Source organism: Stenella coeruleoalba (assembly GCF_951394435.1).
Source record: "Stenella coeruleoalba genome assembly, chromosome: 8".
NCBI lineage: Eukaryota > Metazoa > Chordata > Mammalia > Artiodactyla > Delphinidae > Stenella > Stenella coeruleoalba.
Window position 1 is genome coordinate 103,212,687 of NC_137154.1, and position 23,663 is coordinate 103,236,349.

The window sequence follows — 23,663 nt, forward strand, 5'->3', positions numbered from 1 at the left end:
GCTGCAGTTATGAGTCAATGGAATGGGACGGAGAGAACCCTGCTCTAGCACAGGACGGACGTAGCGTCATCAGTGGTCGTAACCGGGGCGGTCTACATAAAGGTGTCCGCGAAACAACTGCCAAGGATCTTCAGAAAGCACGGGCTTTCTCCACTGCCAGTCCCACTCCAAGTCTCACTCTGAAGTTTCCTTTTAACCACTAAATTACATCTTGCGTCTCCACTGGTCAAGATTCTCTTCCTGCAAGATATATGTCAACGATCTGAAACCTTCCAGTTTTTCAGAAAAGTTGACCCAACTGATTAAATTCTTAATGATACAATTGTAGAAGCATAACATAACTTTCCCTTAACTGCTCTGTGGTCTTGCACCATCTCACAATACAAAGCCTGGATAACTTTCATTGGGTACTTGCTCTTTTGTTAAGCCCTTTAGGAACACGTATTATCTAATTTAGTCCTCAGAGCAACCTCAAGGGGTAGGTAATATTATTATTATTCCCATTTTAGAGATGAGGAAGCCACGGCTTAGTATGAGTTTTAGAAATAGTTTTAGAAGGACTTAGTAGTTCAGTTAAGGATTTTAGAACTAGTAGCAGTTGGGATTCAATTACCCAACCTTAAAGGCTGCTTTTATTAGAGCATAAACTCGTGTCAGGAGAGCCTGGGTCTGGATCTCAGCTCCCTCACTCTTTACCAGCTGTACGACAGTGGGTGAAGAGTTGAACCTCTGTGGGCCTTGGCTTCATCTATAAACCGATGAGGAACAAATGAGTTAACAGATGTACAAGGCTTACAGCACTGACTAGCACTGTATATAGTAAGCAGTGTCACCATTGGCTGTTAAAAACATTTCTATACCATTGCCCACAACTGATGAAATACATGAAACTAAAAAGTCAAATAAGCTAATTATGTGCTGGAGTTCTTGTAAAAGTTTTGGTGCGAAAGCAGATCACTTGGTTCTAAGAGTTATTTGTTTCCCCTGAATATAGTATTTGAGTTGGCTGTCTGAATAGCAATATGCGTGAACTACACTTCCTGACCAGCCTCAATGGCTCACACCCAAGACTTGACTATGTAAGTATATAATGGGAGTTAATGACGGTCATGAGCATCTTACCAGCTTTAGAAAATGTTAAATTGTTTTCTATATTGCTTGTCAGCCCAATTACACCTAATTTCTATGTGTCATTGCTATAAATAATTGAATCTGGGCTTAATATGTAATCACCGGGAACAGAGAAATTAATGATACACTTCTGTTCTAGCCATCAGTAAAGTGACGGGGAGCCAAGGTGCAAATGCGAAAAAGTGGCAAAGCTCTATAAACTGGAACCGGTATTCCCTCTGCGAGAAGCCTATTACAGCTGCTGTTTAGTTATTTCTCAACCACCTGTACCAGAATCACACAGTGGTTGATAAAACTGTAGATTCCTGAGTCCAGTCCCAGACCTACTGAATCAGACTGTCCGGCGGTTGCTCAAGGAATCTTACGTTTAATTGGCTATCCAGGTGCTGTATATGGATTCTAAAGTTTGAGAACTTCTTGCCCAGTTTGAAACATGAACAAGTGGCTGAGAATTTTCAGGATGTTTTGCAAAATGTTTTTAGATTTAAAGAAAAAGGGCACTAATTGAATGACTTGATGACAGCTGAAGCTGTATGTGCCTGGCACTCCTTTCTCTCTTCCCACTGGAGTTCACGGTGGAGCTGGATGTCTTCTGTGGGCCAGCATTCCTCTATGGGGAGTTATTCACATGGAAAATGCCAGTCTGTCTAATCATGTAGCTTTCTCACAAAATGTCAAATGCAGGGAGAACTCTTAAGAGTTTTTGTTTTATTCTCCCTTCTAAGCATCTTATATAATCATCTCACCTTCTGAAACTCGGCTATCCAAGCACCTTGTTAGGAGAAAAGAATCACAGGCTCCAAGTAATGAAAAACAGGTGACACAAAGTCCCAATCTTTCAGGGCCCCAGTTCAGAATTCGTTCTGCTCACCAGTTTGACAAGCTTATTTATTTTGAATGGTTATTTAGAGGAAGAGAAAGTTTTACAGGTACCACGTAGACAGCAGCAGGCAGTGACAGCAGAAAGAAAAGGAGGATATAGGAAATTAAAAAAAAAAAAACTGCAAGAACATAATAGGACAGTGGTGGTAGAGCATTTGGTATAGAAGCGAACACTTTTTATCTCAGTGTGTCCCAACAGTATCACTGTCTTGTGGTATAGTGATCCAGAGATGTAAATGGTGAATCGTTAGGGATACTGACAGCGAAGTTTGTGGTTTGAAATATATTCTGGAAATACTTTAATTAAAATATTTAAAATAAAAATTAAACCTTACAATTTTCTTTTTAAGAGGTACACTCTCAATTATGTGAGAAACATAGCAATTAAAATGTCTTACTTCGGTGGATGCAGGTGCCCCAAGTTTTAATGTAACAGGGAGTCAGTATCACTTTAAAGTGTGCCTTTTCCCACAGGACCATGAACGACTAAAATCCCAAACACCACCAATGTATTCATCACTGATTCCTCAGTGACAAATAAATATACATTTTTAAGAGGTAGGTACTGTATTTTCATCAGTATGAAGGAAATTTGGTAATGAAATACTTGGTATTGAGAATTTAAGAAAATTAAGTAGAAGACCCAGTGGCGATGTCATACATGTCTTTAATCCCATCTGAGCAGTTTCCGTGGGAACACATGTTCAGGCTGGGAGTGTTTATTGAAAGCAGATGTTATATCTTGCTTCCGGTCTGGAGTGTGGTACACAGATATATAAAAGATGGCTGGCACGCCAGGGTCATCTGTACTAAACGGGCAACTTCCCTTTTACTGGCAAAAAGGGACAAGCCCTAATATTTTAGGATGAAGAATAATTTGTAATTTATCATTCCTAGTAGGAAAACTAGGATTCCAATAGCTTAATATTGAAGTGTTTTGTTTTTTTTCCTTCAGAAAGTCCTGGTTGATATGAAGTGTTTCTTTTGAGAAGAACGTTGGCACAGGAAGGCGTCTGGGCCCCCATCAGGCAGGTGGGTTACTGGCAGCAGCTGTCACATTTGAATGCTTTATCTTTGTCCACAAACCACCTGGCCACGGTGACTGAGTGTAGGAGTTGATTCTTTTCTGGTCATTTCACTCTGCAAAGTACACAGGATGTCCAAGATGCTGTGTGGGAATCTTTAGAAATATGGTTGTTATTCAGAGCCCCCTTCTGGGGAACCCTAAGAAGCCAATTCAGCCTCCTGGAAACCGCAAGCTTGGGAGCCAGGCGGCAGCCCAGTGCACAGATGCCTGAGGGCAGCCCTACGTGCAGCAAGTCTGCCCAGACCCTCCAGTGCAGGACAAGGTTTCTGCAGTTCTAAAGGTGCTATCTTACCTGGTGAAAATTCGGCCAGGCAGCATACTGTGACAGATAAAAACAGGAGACATTAAATCGCTTCCCTCAAATAAAATAATATTCCTTTTGGTATAATAGTCTGTGTCATACAAATGCTAATCTTTTGGTCTGAATACCCCCTATTACCCCATCTATTTTGTTATAATTCATATTAGGTTAAAAAGGAAACACATACACAAGGAAGTCTGTTTTAACCTGAAATAATTTTGTTGATATCTGAATTGCTGTCAGTGGGACATTTGCTTTAAACCACAAGGTATCTCCATCTGGGTTATCAGAGTACAAAATCCCTTCTCTCCCCCCACCCCCATCCAAAACAAACAAAGAAACAAACAAATAAAACCCCAAACCCACAACTCAGCTTCAAATAACTTTTGAAGAAATGAGACTCTAAATATTTACATATGGGTCAAGAAATAAATCACAAACTATTTACAAAAATACACAAGCTTATATGCATTAACAATTTACACCAGTTCACAAAAATATTAAAACATAAAAAAACACTATATAAATTAAAGAACTCAGAAGTATGATCTAAGACTTCCTAGGATGCTTCTCTCATGCAGGTGATGGTTGAAAAATCAGATTTTGCTACCTTGGAATCTAAACTGTAAAACAACCATTTTTATTCTTTGAACACTAACAGCACTAATCGAAAAAGGAAAAAAGACCCTCTGTGCACACTGACATTAGCTTGCACACAAATATACCATTCCTGACATTTCCGTCACACACAGTACTAAAAATCACATGCCTCTAACCATTTGGAATTAACTTTCTGACATCCTTTTGCTTTCATTATTACTTCTTACACACACTGCTCAGACGATACTTTGCCAACATATTGAATGGGTGACTGACAGGGCTGGGAACAGATATATGGACTTTGCAGGCTCCTTTTTTGAACTAAAGGGCAAATTTCAAATTTACACTGTATATGTCTACTGCTGCTCCAGATGTGGTGAGAGCCTATTCTTCTATGCCCACTCACATTAATGGTCCCTCTTCTTTACAGGATTAGTCCTAGAATATTTCAACCTGACCCTTTTAGAAAATGCTTTGCCATTATAAAAATGTGCAGGCCCTATCCTGGGACCATCCCCACGGACTTGCATGTTTGGAAGGAAACTGACTACAGGAAGCGGTAAGGCTCAGATGAAATTTACTGAAAGAAGATGGCATCTCCCGGGCTGTTAGCAAAGTCTCTGGCCAGACATCCAGGGAATATTTATTTCAATCAAACAAAGCTGTGGTATCAGAATTTTGCCAAAAAGGATAAAATCTGGAGACATGGCTGTGAAAATACCAACAGAATTAAATTCTGGGTTTAATGCATACGGCAGGTCCACATTCTCATCGTAATATGCTCCACGTCAAAACAGTTACTCAGTCTGTGCAGTCACACACAAGGTGAATTATACTGAGGTAACCGGGTCACAGTGACCTGCCGTCTACCCACAATATGAGGAAGGGAAGGATACTGGCAAAGTCCTTCAAATAACTGAACCCAGAGTTAAGGCTGTACCTAAACCAAGTGCAGCAACTGTAGATTTTACCTAAAGTTTGTGTTTCACACTTATACCAGGAATTTGAGTCGTTATTCTGTATTCAAAATATTAACCTGACATTTCTAAACCCATAGCACTTTAATAAAGTAACCCCCTTCAAGAATTAACCTTAGTATTTATAAAATAGACCTTAGTTTCAGGAGTAAATAATGTGTGTGACAAACCCACAAATGTTAGAACTGGACACCTTCAGCCACATCCTTCTAGGCTCTCAGTTCCTAAAGCCATCTGTATCTCCGGGTCACACCAGCTTCGCTTCCTAGTCTCCCTGCTGTTGGTGAGAGCTTACAGGGCTTATATTATCTCAAGGGGACAATGGATTGCCTACTGGCCAAAAGATGGCTGTGGCTGAAGAAATATTAGTGCCGCATATTCACCAAAGAGCAAATTCCTGCACAGAGCCCTTGATGTGTGTGTGTGCTAAATGGAAGTATCCTATCAGGTTCCCTAACACTGTGACTATATACCAGGTGGGTCTGCACTTTTCATCTAGAGGTCTGAATTTCTGCAGACCTTTTCCATAAGTTTAGGATTTCTACCGTGATCTTTATTGAATCTCTCTGACCAATTCTGGGGGAACGAAAAAAAACCTTACAGCATATTTCCACATATAGATAAATGTGTTGCTCTTAAAACTTTATTTTTTTCTAAATATAAACCCTTAAAATGCAATCACATGATATTTTAGATTAAAAAAAACTGGCATGAATCCTAATCTTTATACAATTTCACAGCAATAATAGCAGCATGAATTTAGCCTCTTAAAAGATTTTTCTTTGCTCTAAATAAAAGTTAATCCCAAGTTTTAAAAAGCCAGAGCAGCAACCATCCAGTAAATGGAATGAAATTCTCCTAGTATCTTCTACAAACTGAGCATTTAAAACATGAGAATGTATAAAAATCAAGTATTATAAAGAGCTATGGAATGACATGACAATCTCAACTCATTTTATAAATACAGGACTGCCTTCTAGTCTGGCATACGTGGTGAGGTGGGTTGAGAAAATGGAATGCAACTTTCAAAAGAAAGCCCTGGGTATGAACATGTTTAACATGTCTCCAGCGTTGTAAGGACTATACCTGAAATGCTGGTGTGGATGGCAATTACAGTAAGACTGTGATCGCACGAGGACAGAGGGAAGAAACAGTACGTTCATTCCTCAGGGTGTAAACGGTCACTGCCCAGAATTCCAGCAGGTGAAACGGGCTGTGCTAAGTGGTTATTGCAGGAACGCTCAGTTTACTAACAGATAACCTGTAGCTACTTTAAGAATTCCCAGGACACCTGGTTTAGAAACAAATTAACATGTAAATTTGTAATCATGATAAATTATGTGTTTATCCAGTCAAACCATGCTGTTTTTTTTTTTAAATGAAAAACAAACGTTGCTTTAGGAAAACAAATGGTGTGAAATATTTCACTAGGATCACAATTTACCAAATATTACTGAGAATAAAAAAAAAGAACTGAAGGCAGGCAGCAGCTTAGAACCACTGATGTCGTTTTCTGGTACTAACAAAGGTCACTGATTTCCAGCTAAGAAGGTTCTTTAATTCTAGCTTACAAATTCCTCTGCAGTGAGAGGCGTCTGCCCGCTGCACTGCGAGGAGCAGCTATGGAAGGGTGTGACAAGCACAGTTCAGCCTGGATCTAAGTGGTCTGACATTTTGTGATGGTTATTAAATACTTAAAGTCTTAATTCCTTTTATTTTGTTGTAATTTTCTAAATGTCCAATAGACTTATGTGAAGGATCAAGGAGAAGTTTTTCTCCACTCTAATATAACACACAGCCCCTTCTAAGACAGGGGGGATGAAGTTAGAAAAACAGGTATCCCTCTAGGCAAGACATGGCTACTGGGAAAGCAAGTGGGAACAGACAGGACACACAAAGACCTTCAGGGAAGTGGGCATCAGGCTCTGAAGGACACAGAAAATGCTAGGAAGGACGAAGTCAAACTCAAATTCAGTTAAAGGCAGTCCTCAGGCTCTTACAAATCAGCCCTTATATATGGCAAGTATGGTCTGTAACAAATTTCTTTATGAGATTTTCAACACAGTGCTGTACAATCTTTCAGATCTTTAAATGACAAAAATGACAGTTTGTAGATGGAAGAGGTGGTGATGAAGCAGGGAAGGGGGAAAAAGATGGTGATTTATTTTTCTTCTTATTTTTTAAATGTGGTCGGGGGTTCTGTAGCCTTTTTTTTTTTTTTTTTTTTTTTTTTTTTGGTTACTGAAAAAAATAGAACAGTCCACTGTCCAGCAGAGGCTGCTTCAACTCTATTGCTCCCGGGGCTCATTCCGCATGGACCTGTGTCTCAGAATGCTGCAAGGACAGCTCTGTGGGCAGGAAGGCGCCCTGCCCCAGAGCTGTAGCGTATGTCCTGTTCTGTGGGTGGGGAAAGCTGGGCGGCACATACATGCCCATCGCCGCTGCTCCGAAGCCTCCTCGCTGGTGCTGGGGCGGGGAGTGGTAGCCCTCCAGGTTATCGTACTGGGGCCCGACAGTCCCACTGCCCTGGCGCCTGCCGTGTGTTTGGTACTGGTACAGCACGCCGGGGTCCCTCTCCACGTTCTGGGTATGGTGGAGCTTCAGGCTGTGACTCCGCTCTGGCTTAGGGGGTGGGACTGCTGACTGCGCGAGGTGTCCCCCCTCCTTGCAGCAGTCTCTGGAGTGTTTCTCTGGGGCTGCAATCTGCCTAGCCCGAGGCCTCTCCAGCTCCTTGGGGAGCCTCACCTCTTTGTGGTTCAGTCTTAGAGACTCCTGCCCTGATGGAATATATTTCCCTCCAGAGTTATGGTAGCTGACTGGCTCAGAAGTGTCTGGAATCCCTTTGGGCCCATAATCTAACTGGCCGGCTCCCTGTGGGTAAGGTGGCCCGTTTTTTGATTCACACAGTTGCCTATGGCTTGCTTCCTGATGTGCCCTGTGCTCAGGGAGACTACAACCCATGTCATGCAGCTTCCTGTTCCTGAGGCTACTTTGCTTCTGAGGGAGGGTCGGCTTCTCTGACTGCCCACTGCCGTGTCCTCCATGGTGGTGCGCTCTGTCGAACTCTGGCTCCAGATGCTTCCTATAGAGGCGGTCATCTCCCTCGGGACTGAGGGCCTTGGCTGGGTGCCGACCCTCCTTTCCTTCTGCCACCGAGAGAAGTCCAGTTTTCCCAGGATCTGATTTACTCCGCAGGTGGATGACATAGATCCCACCCAAGTCATCTTGCACCACGGGGGTCATGTTGTCATACTGGGACATAACAGGCCCTTTCACCTTCTGCCGCGCACGGCTCTCCCTCCGGATGGACTGCAGGCGGTATTTTTCCATGTCCTCAAAATCCCATGAGGTGTAAGTGTGCTTTACCTCGGCGACTGGAGGCATGTTGACTACACTGTGGTCATTAGCAGAGAAAGAGCCAGTCACGTTGGCCCGGGGACGTGAAGGCAAAGCAGCGTAGCCGTACACGTTCTTTCCTTGCAGCCTAGGATTGTAGAAAGCAAAGTCGCGGTTGGGCAGGCGGTGAAGGGGCCTCAACTGCACTGTGCTGTAGGCATCCACGTCACACAGGGCCCCGTCTGGGCTGTAATAGGAACCAGAACTGGAATAGGGGCTGTAGCGGTAGTGCACCCGGCCATTCTCAAAGTAAGGCTGGAGCTGAGTCACGTGATAATCTGAGCGGGCCTGGGAGGACTGATATGGCTTATACTGGTACAGGGGTCTTGGGCAGTAGGCTGGTTCATCATCTGGGGGCACCTCTGTCCTCGAAATGGGGACAGAGCGAATCATGGACGACGGAGGGGTGTGGAGAGACTGCACCCTGCGGATGGTGGGGTACAGGGGCATTTCTTCGGAGTAGCAACTGCCCCTAACGGAGGAGCTCAGAGAGGACACGTATTCGGCCCGGCCGCATGGCTTCGGGTGGTGTCCAGACACGTTTCTTCCCGGGGCCACGTACGTGTTGTACCGAGGACCCACGGAGGCTGGCGGCTCGGATCTGGAGCCGTACGCTTGGTGCTGCTCCACTTTGCCGTGATGCGGGGGGACGCTCTGGGGGCGGTGCTGGCAGCTTGCAGTCATACTGAAATGCACACAGTTTTCTGTACCAAAGGGATCAGTGGTGACATCAGGCCTAGCAAAGGTGGAATATGCAGTTTTCTGAGAGGCGTGCTTGGCTTGTGGGACAGGGACTGGTAAAGGCAAAACGTCCTCCGCGGAGGCTGAGGAAGTCGTGACAAAGGTGTGGTGCCCAGAGCTGCTGGACGTGTCTGGGCAGCTGGAGTGGATGGCAGCGGCGATTTTATTCTCCATGGTCCTGGTGGGGGGCCCCGGGGTAGGGAAGCCACAGGAGGAGTGCACGGGGACGGGCTCGCCGCGCAGGTGCAGTGGGGGGGCCCTGGCAACTTCCCGCACCTTTTCGGGAAGGCTGGGCTGGGGAGCGGGCGCAGAGGCGGGACACTGCGCGGCGGCCCCACCGTCGCCGGCCAGGACAGGCGTGGGGTCACCCAGGGCTCTGGGTTCAGGCGGCCTCTCTGGAGCCAGAACTACTCCTTGAACCTATTGAAAGATGATAACATTATGAGTTTGTTTTTTCTGCTCCCCTCTATGGAATCAAACGCTATTAAATTCACAACTCACAAGCTGAGGCCATTTGGGCAGCAGCTTGAAATTTCCCAAGCTGTGCGGATACACTGGACAGGACAGAGACCGACCTGTCCCCACTGCCACGAAAAGAAGGCCTGTGTGGCCATCTGGTGTAGCAGCCATCCCATCTTTGGAGAGCTGTTCTCATTTACGATAGGTTTTCAACGTGAGATGAGGTGGCCCATGACACTATCTTACTGTGCGGACCAAACAGAAGTTTAGCCAAATAACCACCAGGCTTAAAAACATACACCCTGTCTATCTATGTAGCTCAGTCTCAACACCAAGAACATTCTGTTAAACAAGAAGCATTGGTTCTATCTGGAGAGGTTTTTAAAGTGACTCACGGCTGCCCAGTGGACAGTTTTTAGCCCCCAGTCCAGGGAAGGACAGAAAGGGACTCGTCTAGGTGGCATCCAACAGTCCCTGTCTCTCCCTCCCTCCTTGTGCTCCAGCCGGTCTGTGGCAGCAGAAGCCAAACGTGGTCCTCACTGCAGGGCTGCAAACATGCTCCCCTTGAGAAGCAGCCACTAGAAAGAGCATCCCGCACAGAAGACTAGATATGAAGTCCTTTTAGTTCAAGGTGACCACAAAAACCCTTATCATTCTGCGTGTAACATTCTCTCATCAAAACAGGTGCTTAACTGTAGAACAATCTGCTGGTTAATGTTGAGAAAATAACAAGTCCTAAGACACTGTCATCTCTGATATTGCTAAAAAGTCTGTAAGGCAGAAAGTCTTTCAAATGTCCTGAGAATACAGCACTTTGGTAGTGCAGATGTGAGTAACTGGCAGAGGTGGTTGGACGACTTGCCCAGAGCCACAATGAATCAGTGATGGAGCTGGGAAAACGCTGCAACCCTGACACCTAAGGCCCAGCTTGACTCGTTTGTTCACAATCTCTTCGTATCTCTATGAAGAAACTACCTACATGCTTAGGAACTAAAGGGAGCAGGTATCGTTAAACTAGAGCCATCGAGTAACCACTCCTTTTTCAGAGGAAAACCAGCATCACAATAAACGCAGATCCCAACCTCAACTGGGAAATGTTTCACGGAAACCTGCCACAGGACTTAAAGGCAGATGTCAGATCTCACTCAAGGTAACAACACACCCTGCTGGAGAGTGACATACCTTCGGAAAAATACACATTTCATCTCACTGACTTCCCCCCTTCTTACCTTGTGGGCGTTGTTTAGTCCTATACTGGTTGCGGCTTGTACCTGCCCCAGGACTGGGAGCTGCTCTGAGGGTCTCTGGGAAGGAGGCGGGGGGAGGGGACGATTAGTTCTGTGACCGCGCTGGAGGGTGGCAGCGGTGAACCCTGCTGCGCTGGGCTGTTCGACCACATCCCAGTTGGCTTCCCTGGCGCTCAAGTCAGCTGCTGCTGGAGCAGTGGTCATGTAAGCCACGGGGACTGTGCTGGTATTCTCTTCAGGGGACCCAGAAGGAGGGTAGATTTTGTCCCTAGGCAAATTAGAAGGTGCGGGAGCTCTGTCTGCAAGTTCTGAAGGGTGAAGGGGCTTATCCACACTTGCACCAAGATAAGAAGGAGGCTGGTCTCCACTGTAGAAACGAAGCTGATCCTGGCCCACAAAGGAGACAGTCGGCATACTGGTCTTCACAGACTGGTCTTCAGGGAAACGTATGTGATCATCAGACTCAGAATCTATTAAGGGAACTGAAGTGACTCTGGCCTTTTCTGGGTCCCCAGATAAATAGATTCGAGGCGGCTGACTGCCTGGTATGTCTGCTGGGTGTCGTTGCTCCCCAGATTCAGCGGCGCTGGAATGGGTATAAACCTCAGTAGCTGCCGTATCCGGTGCTGGCTGGTCACAGTTTCCGGAGGCCTTGGTCTGGAGGTGGAACTGCTCAGCTGGCCTATCGGTTTGGAAATAGGCTTTATCTAAGGTAGCACTAGAGTAGGCAGTAGGCAGTTTCTCTTCAGTCGCAGCCACTGCTGTGTCTCCATAATGTGTACAAGCAGCCTGGGAAGCGCCCGGTCTCTTCAATGACTGGGTCGAGGCTTGCTGTGCAGACTCAGCTAAGGCCAGCGCCAACAGGCGGGCAGCATTTTTCGGAGGCGGTGGTGGTGGGATAAGAGAGACTGAACTTACAGGAACGGAATCCTGAGGGGGGTCATGGGTATCTGCTCCTGGTGGGAAATTGGGAAAAAAAATGAAAGTGAAAAGGTAGCTTGTGTTATCCTATACGGAAAGCCAAACACTCCCCATTTCATCACTAAAAAAATGGGTGCCTTCCATATTTCAAAATGGCAATCCACGATCTTCTATCCCACATGCAAATGCTGTAGAAAACACATCTGGTTCAGAAGGAAAACTAAAACAAAAGAGTGTTTAAGATTGCACTCTCCTCTTGGATTGCCACAGAGACGGGGGTGAAGCAGGTCCCTCACTGGCTCAGAAAAGATTGCTTAAAAAACAAGCTTCAAGGGCTTGCAGATTGTCGTTAAGAATAGTTTTTAGATTGGACGGTGTAGGCTGGCTGGTTAACTTGTAAGGCTATAATTTAGGTATTTTATCAGAAGAGAAAACAGAATCAAGAGCTACGAAGTTGTGCAAAAATTATCCAGGAATTCTGACTGTCCAAGGAGATAAGGGGACTTTATGAAGGTCTGAAGCAGGACCACTGGCCCTTTGGGGGATTTTCTGTTTGATTGATTTTAATTTAGGGCTTTGAGCCATCAGCACCACCTAGAAAAACATTCTGTTTGATTAAAGGCTAGCTGTGGAGTAAACTTCTCTTAAAAGGCACAGTTGGCACACGGGGTTGAAGATCCCTCTTAGCTTAAAGAAAGAATGGAGGAAAACAAATGGTACCTGTCTGAGTCTGTCCAGAAGGTACAGCCTTACTCTGACTGCTTGAGGCAGGCTCCTCCTTCCCTGGCGGGTCTGCGTCTGCAGCAGCCACCTGGTCCAGGGGCTGGACTTCAGACTCACACCCTTCCTGGGCCTCTCTCTCGTTTGCTTTTATCTTTACTACCTGGGTGGGGGATCTATTTATGACATCACTTTCTTCGCCACTTTTGTTCCAAGCTGGAGAAGGTGCGTTCTGGGCTGCTGTGTTTGCGACGGTACCGATGACTTCCGACACCCGAGCGGGAAGGGTCACTGAAATTGGCTCAGATATGTTCAGAGAGGGGGATTTGCTTAATTTCCGTCCAATCTTTGGAGAGAAAGCATAGACGACCTTTTCAGTGAACGAGGCTGGCTTAGATGATTTCTCTTCAGTTGGGCTCAAGTCCAGGGTAAAGAATGGACTCAGTTTCTCCTGAAGAGGTGAGACAGGTTCAGAACTTGCAGTGCTTCCTGGAGTCTGAGACTGGCTACCACCTGCTTCTGTGTCCTTTCTGTTGGTACCCTGTTTATCCTTGGAGTATCCCAATGAGTCTAAAAAGGAAGCCCCGCTCTCCAGACATTCTGATTCGGCCTTAGGAGGACTGCACTGAAATGACATCGGATCAAAATCCAGGCTGGCTACCCCGATGTCTGGTGGGCTCAGATCAACATCCTCAGCTGACTGAGGAGACACGAGAGCCGGAATGTGCAGCAGCCCTACTTCCTCCTCACTCCCATTGTTGTGAGGCAGATTATCGTAGGAATTACAGCGGTTCCCCAGCATCTCTCCATTAAAAGAGGCACTCAGGGCATCACTGCTAGATCTGGGTCTTCTGGGTCGGAACAGCTTGGAATCACCTGGTAAAAATGGACACAATATCAGAGTATGAATGTCATAGGATACACGGTGCCGTGAGAAATCATCTACTCAGTACAGCAGAAACATACCATATAGAGTAAGAAAACATAATTGTCTCTTGGGGCACACAGATGGAACTCCCAAAGCAAATGCTAAGTAACAAACACATTTGATACAATCAGAGGAAGAATGCATTGATGGTTTCAATAGGAAAAAGGACTCAAAACTCTTAGATTCTATTACTAGCCCAACACTGACTCTTGTGACTTTGCCCAAGTTTTTCATTTCTTTGTGTCTGATTTTATCACTGACCTCACACATGATTTGTGAGGTAGAACTAACCACTTTAAATGGTACTTTGGATACACAACAGCAAAAAGGGTTTTCTGTTTGTTTTTCTGAGGAAAAATCCTCATACCCAAATTACTACAAAATTGAACTTCTCAAAAAAAAAAGTGTTTACATATATTTAGTAAAGGATTCCTTTCAAATACTTAAAAATAATTTTTTTTTCTTTAACAAGAACAGGCTTTAAGTTTCTCAAGGAGAGGCCTTAAGAGTAGTAGAGTATTACCTGATTTTATGATACTTCTAAACGTCTAGCTGGTAAAAGAAGTCCTCTATCTCGTTATTCTATTCCAATGATCAGAATTGCCATAGTGAAAATGTACTATAAAGAGGCACTGTCTTAACACAAACACATCCACTAATGTGTTGACCACTTATAAAATTAATCCCTACTCAAATATTATTTGCTGCTTAATACAAGCACCTACCCAGCCCACTGCATTGTTTTTGTGAACCATTCTCTTGACTTCAGTGAAATGGAAAATCTTGGAAAACCAGTAAGATGTCAGACACCCAACTGAAGTGAAATGCGAGGATTTGTTGAATCGCAAGCAGAGCCATTGGTCAATGAGGACCTGGCAGTTAGAAGTTATAAATGAGGATGAGAAAGTTGACCAGAAGGAAGACACCCCAGGAAACGTCAAAAGAGCACAATTTCAATACCAATGGATTAAGAAAATTCCGTGGGAAATCAATGCAGCTCTTGATTACTTTTGCAACAAGTGCCTTTTTTTTTATCATACTGCTGCACAAGCCAAACACGACGTGGAGGATGTCCTATTTGCTAAACTACATGGTTTTGTCAAAAAAGTTCTACCTCCCTCCAAGTCAACATGGAAGTAATCTTTGTTCATTCTAAAAATTAGTACAGAGTTGCAACTATAACCCGACTTATCCTAAACGGAAGCTAAAAAGTTATTTTCAAAAGTTTTAAGTTTTGTTCTTCAAGTTGCAATCAAATCTTTTTGTACTATTTACCATAAAATTTTGGTCCCCATTTTAGGCAGGTTCACTTTAAGTTGCCTTCTCCTGGTACTAATCATCCTCAGATAATGACGGCTGCCTCTAACCAAAGTGAGGTATGAGATTTAACCTCAGGTTAAATTTGCGAGACAAAAGACTACTGGTCTAAACATCAAAACTGCTTAATTTTACACTTTGTAACAAACATTGTGCTCTCATTGTGAAATTTAAAGAAATACTATTAACACCATTTTCCACTGGGCCTTAATAAATATAAATGGTTAACTTAAAACACTCACCTATTTTTATGTAAATTGAATAGCAATCATGTCAAAAGTGAAGAAATTAAAGACTGTTACCATATTAAAACATCAATGGACAACGCTAAATATCAATAGATACTAGTATTTTTAGGAAATCATAGTCTATAGCCTATTTATTAAGCATGTATTTATAAAATATACTTAACTGTGTGTCCTTTTATGAAATATATTCTAGAATAAAACAACTGATGCTTTAGTCTTACCATCGGCTGCGTGGAGAGAAGAGAGAGACTCCTCACTCTTAGCTGAGCGCAAGGTCCCTTCTGCCCTGCCACCTGAAAAGTCGAAACCAAACAGTGTCAGACTTTATTCACCGTTACATATGTACTGAAAGGGAACAGTGCTTTTCTGTGCATATATTTAACTTCCAAGAGTAATTATATTTTTGCAACCATATTCAATTTTGCATTGTATTTTATAATGTGTTGTACTGTTCTCAAGTGGTTTCCTATGTGAAAAATCTTTTCTAAAGGATTATGGACTTGAGAATAGAGATGAGTTTTAAAACTTGCTTTTATATTTCCTAAAGATCAGTATGTCTTGAGATGATCTCATACTGTTGCAGTGAAAATAGAAATGAGACTTTTCTGATAAACAAGAAAAATAAGCAACAAGGAACAGGCTGGGGAAACAGCATAAACAGCCCTGAAAGAGTTAAGCAATCCTGGTTATTCTTTAGCTGTTACTACTAACAAATACTTGTAGCTAGACTTGTCCTTCACAAAGCTAATTTACTCTCTGGTTCCATATGAATTGTACCCTGCACCTGGCATTTACTCTCTGCTGCATTCTCTTGTAGCAAATCACCCCTTGTAGCTGTTTACATTTCAGAAAGAAGGTCGCAGGCTGATAACCCAGAGACGAACGGACCCAATTAACAGGCTGCCTGACGCCAGCAGTGACTGGTTTAAAATACTGGAAGAAGAAGAAGAATGCAAGACCTTCACCACTTTGATCCTATCACGTATCCTTGGGAGTTCCACCTATAAGAACCCCTGTAATTTCCCAGGACAGGGGGGCACAGCTCTTGAGGCACTAGCCTGCTGTGTCTTCCCTTCTGCCCGGCAGAAAAATAAAGCCATCTCTCTTCCTCCAAAATCTCTGTCTCCATATTTCTGTTCGGCATCGGTGCACAGGGAAGCCGATATTTCAGCAACAAAGCTGGATTTAGGGTGAGCCCTAAATCCAATGACTGGTATCCTTTTAAGAAGAAAAGATGCAGAGAGACAGAGCAAAAGCCACGTGAAGATGGAGGCAGGACTGGAGTGGAACCACCGCAAGCCAAGGAACACCAGGTGTCCCCAGAAGCTGGAAGAGGCCAGGAAGGATTCTTTGGATCCTTCAGAGGGAACATGGCCCTGCTGACACCTTGATTTCAGTTTTTAGCCTCCAGAACTGTGAGGAAACAAATTCCTGTTGTTTTTATCCACTCCATATGTGGCAATTTGTTAGGGCAGCCCTAGGAAACTAACACAGGTCACTTAACTAATTACACATGTTGAACCTTATTTGTTAAACATCCTCAGCCTCTTTCAGCCTCTTGGCAGTGCTCAAGGCTGCTGACACTTCCTTGTAAGCCCTTCCTCCCTGACTTCCACTGCTGGCGCCCAGCTCCTGTTCCCTGCCTAGGCACCGTTTGTTCTCACTCTCCTTTCATGACAGCTCTGCCTTCTCCACCCTCTAAACGCTGCTTTTCTCCAAGACTCAGGCCCCAACTCGCTTCCCTCACTCAACGGGCTCTCCTTCGGCCATAGAATACATCCCTAGGGTTTTCACCCTTGGTTTGCTCATGACTTTCAAATCTGCATTTCTAGTTAGATTAAACCCCTTTATTGAATGCCAGATCCATACTATTAATCACCTCTTGGGCAGGTCCAACTCACTATGTCCAAAATTAACACATTATTTTTCTTCCCCAACATACTGTTCCCTACAGGCATAATGGCACCAACTCCCTTACCATTTAGTCAAAACCTGAAAATTATCTTTCTCGTTTTCCACCACCATTTGGTCACCCACCCTGTAGATTCAGCTTCCTGAACACTTCTCTGATCTATTTCCCACTCCCACTGCTTATTCCAGACACTCATCGTTTCTTGCCTGCACAATTGTAAGTGTCTCCTGATTTACTGTCCAGCCTCCAGGTCTTGTCCTCTTCCCATATATTCCCTATGCTGTTGCCAAAGTCATCTTTCTTAAACCCAAACCCGATCATGTTATATACTGAAGGTGTAAGAGGGAAGAGACAAACCAGGACTACATGTTGGATCTGTTTCTTTCACTTTAACCTTTGCTCTCCACTGCTTTGGTTCACTAAAAGGATACCGTCTATACGTAATGGCCTGCCTCGGGGAACCCTGCTCCTCTGCCTGAAGGTTAAACCAAAGTGCCTTTGTTCAGGGAAACATCCGGACCCTGTCCACCTGGGGATGGCTGCAAGAAAGAAGAAATTAACACGTCCCCTCCCCGAGGCTGGCCATTCCAGGTGATATATGCAAAACTTACGGCCTTTTTACTTTACTTCCTCATCTCCTCCCCCTCTCTGTGCTATACATAAAAGAAGCTGGCATCCAAACCCCCGATGAGATGGTTATTTTGAGACTTTAGTCTGCCATCTTCTCGGTCTGCGGCCGTATTCCTTGCCTCAATACCTCGTCTCTGATTTACTGGCCCGCTGTCATGCAGCAAGCAGAGGGAGCTTGGACTCCATAACAAAGCCATTCAATGACAACCGCCACCCCCCCACCCCCAGCCGGCCACAAGGAATGCAGGACAAAACCAAAACTCCAGCAAGCTTCCCGGGCCCCTAAGAACTGGAACCTCTTTGTGTACCATCCCACCAGCCACGTTCGTCATGGCTCCCTGTTCCACACACCAGCACACACTCTGCTCCCACTTCCTGAAATACCTTTCTCAGTCCCTTGTTGATCAGGTGAATCCCTACTTATCCTTCAGAACCCAAGTCAAGGTTCTCTTTCCTCTCCCCCCATGAACTGACAATTCTTGCCATAAATACCTCACATAAGCCTCTATTTCAATAGCTATGATTCTGCATGACATTTATTTTCTTACACATATGATGTCCCACATAAGACATGGAAGGCAGGGGTGGTGTCTTAATTTTCCTTCTATCTGCAGAAGCTGCTATCAAAATATCTAGCACATGCTTAGTACATGATTGCAAACTGAATGAATGATGAATTAAATGAACTGAATGTTGTATTTCTAACATTACCCAAGAAGTAAGCACTACTTTCCTTCCTAGATTCAGAACCTGTTAATATCAGTAGATTTAAATGATTTTTAAAAGGGCAGTACTTTCAACAACACAGTAATAGATTTATCTATCCAATAAGATACTCTCATCAATGAATCATCTGGTAAAAAGATACCTTCTTTGGTTATAAGACTTATAAACTCTTAGAGGCATGTTGAAATATGATTTTGTCATTTTTAAAATCTACAGATATGTAGACTAGTAAGTTTAAATACCACAGCAGTTATTTTTTATTACCAACAATATACAAACTACATTACAAATATATTGTGAATTTTTAAACACATTTACACTACATATTATCTGTATAGTTTCCAAAGGAATTGGGAACTTCTGCACACTTACATATAATATGTATTTGGGGATAAAACACTGGTAAAAGAAGACAATTCACGTGTAACAACACAACTAGGACGTATCCTGTTGAAGCCTGTTATAACAATGTGGTGAGTTTGTGTCTGAGTTAGAGAAGAGCCGCATGACAGGCTGGGAAGCGTGGCCCTGCAGGCAAACTGCTCCCACAGCGCAGAGAGAAGGGAAGGTGTGACGCACTGACCTTTCAGAGCCATGGCTTTCATCTCTGAAGGCTCACTCTCATTACGCTGCAACTTTCGTTTAGAAACAGATGATGATTTCCCCAGGTTGAAAAAGGAACGCCAGCTGCCCACAGGAGACTTTTTCATTTTATTTTGAGGCCTCCTCCTATGAGAGAAAATAATCTGTATAAAGATACCCAAGGGGCTACCTTTACTTATGGACAATGAATAAATGATGGAAAGAACCAAGCAGCCTGGAGAGGCCCAGCTGACACAGTAAACCTCCACCTTCCACAGAGCTCACTCCACTCAGTGCGGCTGAGCTGTGCAGCTAAATAAAGCAGGAAATGAAAATTAAATCTATGAATTTTAATAGTAGTAACTAGTTTCACAAAGATAACTTTTATACAGATTTTCATATTTGGATCTAACCTCACAATCCATGAAATAAGTGAGAATACGACATATTTGGGAATAGAAAATATTAAAACTCCAAAAATAAAATGGAGTTGAAGAAAATGATTTTAGCTGTGAGGAAAGAGAATTAAGCCAGAAAAGAAGAAAAGTATTAAGAAAAATAACTAACATATATTGAATGCCAGGCACTATGCTAACTGTATATGTAGTACCTCATTTAAGTTATATAAAACCATATGAGGTAGGTATTATTATTCTCATTTTACAACTGAGGAAATTATGACACTAAGAAGTTGAAGTGACTTCCTTAATGTTGTAAAACTAGTAAATAATGCAGTCAGAGTTGGAACCCAGGTCTATCTGTATCCCAACATCGACACTCTTGATTACTATTCTATAAAGAGGTTTTTGAGAAAATTACAGAGGTATCATGTAAATTCAAGAAACTGAAAATAAACTTAGAATGACAAAGATGTTCTAACTTACTACTGTCAGGACATTTTAACCAAGGGAAATGAAAGGAATTTAGAGAAGTATACTGACATGCGGAAATAAGTTCTCAACTTTCATTAGTACTATCCAAATCCACGGAGTTGAAGTTCTCACATTCCTATGTAATAGCCAAAGCAGTAACCCGAGGTCAAAATTAACTCACATACATTAGTCTTCCCACAGTAACTTAGTAAAGAAGATATAAAAACCGTGTTATTACCATTTCTTTAGAGAAACAGAGAATAGGAGCTGGAAAGGACACTGAGAGAGTGAACAGCAGCGGTTCTCAAACTTTGTCACACATCAGAACCACCTGGAAGGTCTGATAAAAGACTGACTGCGGGACCCCAGCCCAGAGTTCTGGTGCAGTGGGTCTGGGGTTGGGGCTGGCCAAGAATGATCCGCCAGTCGGGAGATGCACTGTGAGAAGCACTGGTCTACTGTGAACTCAGTGGGAACCCATGTCACGCCATCATCCATTCACTGTTTTTTGAATAAGCTGTCGCAATGTTTATTTCTAAACAAATTTCTCAACAACATATTTCAGAGAGAAAATGACACCCTCCATAGAGGAAATGTATCATTTTCCTAACAATATTCCCTGTACAGCAGACTTTCCTCTCCTTTCCAACAATGACATGATGTTGTAATGCTTTTCGAGAATCATTCACATCAGTCCCTATGAGGTAACATCCGGAGTCGAAGGAACAGGTTTTTCTGGGACTGGCACAGAATCAATATAGTAATACTAAAATGTAAAAGTAAAAGAAAAGAAAATTACAAATAGCCATGAAATGCACATTTTTGAGGAGGACTAAATGAATTTTACCTTTCAGGTGGGAACTCAATTATGGTGTGAAATTTTCCCTGAAGTGCAGCAGGTCCTTCTCCTACTTCGATATATTTGTTTTCAGTCACAATTGGAGAATTGACCTGAGCCTGTGTTCGTGCCTGGGCCTCCTCCAGTGTCAGCAGTTTGGTGGATGGAGATGAAACCAGCAGGGACTTGGGTCTTGATAGAGAAGCTTTGGAAAGAAAAAAAAGCAATGAAGAGAGTCAAACTTCATGACACGGGGGGGGGAAAAGATGTAAATATCTGTGGGTGTATATAACAATCTGCTTATCTGTCCATCCATCTATCTCCCTTTCTGTGTTGTTTTATATTTTCTTCATTAAGTTTTTTAAATGGTAAAAGTAATAGAGCCTTATACTAAGTGAGGAATAGACGACTACATACCAGGTTATTAACAGTGATAGATATAAATATAAAATTCCTTAAGTAATTTAACTATTTTCTTTTCTTAAAAGATTCTAGGCAAGGCCTGGTATCATTCATGTATTTTTAGTTTTGGAAGGAATTTTACTTCTGCTGCTCTACATTACACCTTTATATACATCAATAATAGGTGACATGATACATTTTTTATGGGCCCTGAACTTAGATCATGATAGGTCTAATACTTAGTAATCACTAAAAACATACAAAATAACTGTTATATTGTGCATTTTGGGGAACAGATATAAATTAGCTGCTTTCTACTAGGACAGATTTATTAAATTGAGATAAGAAATGCAGTTTCCCAATCTGGTAGAGGTTTTAACACATGTTCCTGGTAGTGAACAACATCTGTTAGAGCCATACCTGCCCCTTCCTGAATGACCGCGCTGATCTTCCCACTGAAAAGGACGTCAACGTGATTGAGGATGAACTCAACAACCACAGACTGAATTCTCACTTCCATGAAAGCTGCTGTCCCACTGAAGCAGGCCGATTCTATCTGTTTTGATCTGTGGGGTAAACAGCATTACCATCACAGGGTCCCCAAAACAGCAGTCTTAAAGAGCATTATTTTTTGCTTTATGTGTAAATCACGGACAAACCAGAGGAAGAAAGCATACTTTTACAGTGCCTTGGCTAAACCCTGACTGCCTGTTTTAGGAAGATGCTCATAAAAACAACATATTAGTTTTACTTTTAAAAATTATCCTTGGACTTCCTTGGTGGCACAGTGGTTAAGAATCCGCCTGGCAATGTAGGGTACATGGGTTCAAGCCCTGGTCCAGGAAGATTCCACATGCTGTGGAGCAACAAAGCCCACGTGCCACAACTACTGAGCCTGCACTCTAGAGCCTTCGAGCCACAACTACTGAGCCCACACGCCTAGAGCCTGTGCTCCACAACAAGAGAAGCCACCGCAATGAGAAGCCTGCGCACCGCAACCAAGAGTAGCCCCCCGCTGGCCTCAACTAGAGAAAGCTCGCGCGCAGCAACAAAGACCCAACGCAGCCAAAAATAAATAAAATAAATAAATTAATTAATTAAAAAAAATTATCCTTAAGAACACTGATGAATTACTTTTATTTAAAGTCACTCTGCTTCTACTTCAGGTCATAAGTCAAATGCAACTTACCTTAGCAGGTTTGGAGCCCAAACAATTGCTAGGTTTTTTGCATGCATATTTGTGATGGAACAATAGTCAGCTAGAAGAGACAAGTGTCTCATTAGGAACTCCAGCGTTCTGGAAAATGAAATACAACATATTAACAAAAAGAAACACCAGGTATCAGTATACAGCATAAAAGCTCCACTAATTAACTTGTAAGTTTTCAGTGGCAAAGGAAAAAGAAACCATAAAAACCCCAGCAAATTTTTTTGCTGCCTATTACGTTCGAATATTATTACTACTACAGAGCCGTCAGAATATTACGGACTCTACATTTTATATATGATAATTACATCTACAGAATACTAAGGAAAAAAGTCTAAGGCAGATGCAGTAAGAAATGAAAGTTTCTGAGAGAACTGGCTCAGAAAATGAAACAGCCTCAGTTTTAAAGAAATCTTTAGGAATATTTGCTCCTGCCTGTTAGAAATTTAGTTTCAGGGACACCAGTGAAGTGAATCCTCCACAAAATTTAGTTTCTAGACAAATACTATCAAGAAGTTATGCTATTCTACTTGCAGCAGACATGCTAACAGGAAAGAATTCAAACTTTTCTTCTGTAAAAGAAAACATTTCAGAAGTCTAAAAAGAGTTAAAAGAAAAATTCCAGTAGGTACCCAAGAGGGAAAATATTTGAACAAATAACATGCTCTTGGGATAGAAAGCCTACTTCAAATCCTAATATCCTGGTTTATCTTATACATTCTAAGTGTGATTTATTTAAATAATTTTTTATAGAGAGAGGGATTAAACAGTAGGGCAGAGTATTTTGGGAAATAAAGCATGATCAGCTTAAATGTAAGTCAAGTCAGATAAACACAGAGGTATTACCTATCAGCTTACAAAACTATTAAAGACAACGAACAGAAGACAGAAGTTTAAGATTATTATTTGAAACAGAAATTAAATTGTGGTCAACATATAAGGCTTCAAGATTCAGATGAGCCTGACATGAATTTGAGAAAAGGAAGATAACAGCTCAAGGCACTGTTCAAGAAGCCTCTACAGGGACTCTCACCAGATTCTCACAACAGACCCCACAGCACAGTGTTACCATCCCCCATTTTATGGGTGACAGAGCCAATGTTGGCCCAGGTTACAGAGACAAGCGGCGCTGGAATCAAACCCAGGTCAGCTTGGCTCCAAAGTCTGTGCTCGTCAATAGCATTGAGTATCTACTCTAGCTGGCAAAAAAAGGGGGTAATTTTTGGTCCTTCTTCTGTACAAGTTAAATAAGGAAAGACACACAGAAGTGAGGCTGGCCTGGAGACAATGTAGAGACAGGAAGCTTGAGAAACGTATTTAGAACACAATGTAAAATTTTATTATTTGGAGTCGGTGGAGTAGAAGGAGGAAGGTAAAGATTAAAGCACTTCAGAAATGTATTTTAAAAGAAATGCAAATTAAAACAAAAGACACCATTTTATTCACACACCTAATTGTAAAGATTTACATCTAACTGTAAATCTTCACATCTAATTGTAAAGATGTTTTAAAACCTAAGGGGGAATTTTAGTCAGAGTG

At 42.8% G+C, this 23,663-nt stretch overlaps 1 protein-coding gene across 8 annotated transcripts in view; it reads right to left on the minus strand.

The window, feature by feature from the left end:
• Positions 1-1,543: 1,543 nt before the first annotated feature.
• ARHGAP32 (Rho GTPase activating protein 32) overlaps positions 1,544-23,663 on the minus strand; it is a 272,293-nt gene continuing 250,173 nt past the window's right edge. For all 8 annotated transcript variants that reach the window (XM_079929489.1, XM_079929486.1, XM_079929487.1 and 5 more), the window contains 8 exons: positions 22,107-22,214; positions 21,338-21,483; positions 20,525-20,720; positions 18,807-18,952; positions 15,177-15,248; positions 12,463-13,338; positions 10,804-11,777; positions 1,544-9,535 (listed from right to left, as the gene is read on the minus strand). In XM_079929489.1, coding sequence (XP_079785615.1) covers positions 7,283-9,535; positions 10,804-11,777; positions 12,463-13,338; positions 15,177-15,248; positions 18,807-18,952; positions 20,525-20,720; positions 21,338-21,483; positions 22,107-22,214 — 4,771 coding nt within the window. In that variant the 3' untranslated portion in view covers positions 1,544-7,282. The remainder of the gene's footprint in view (positions 9,536-10,803; positions 11,778-12,462; positions 13,339-15,176; positions 15,249-18,806; positions 18,953-20,524; positions 20,721-21,337; positions 21,484-22,106; positions 22,215-23,663) is intronic.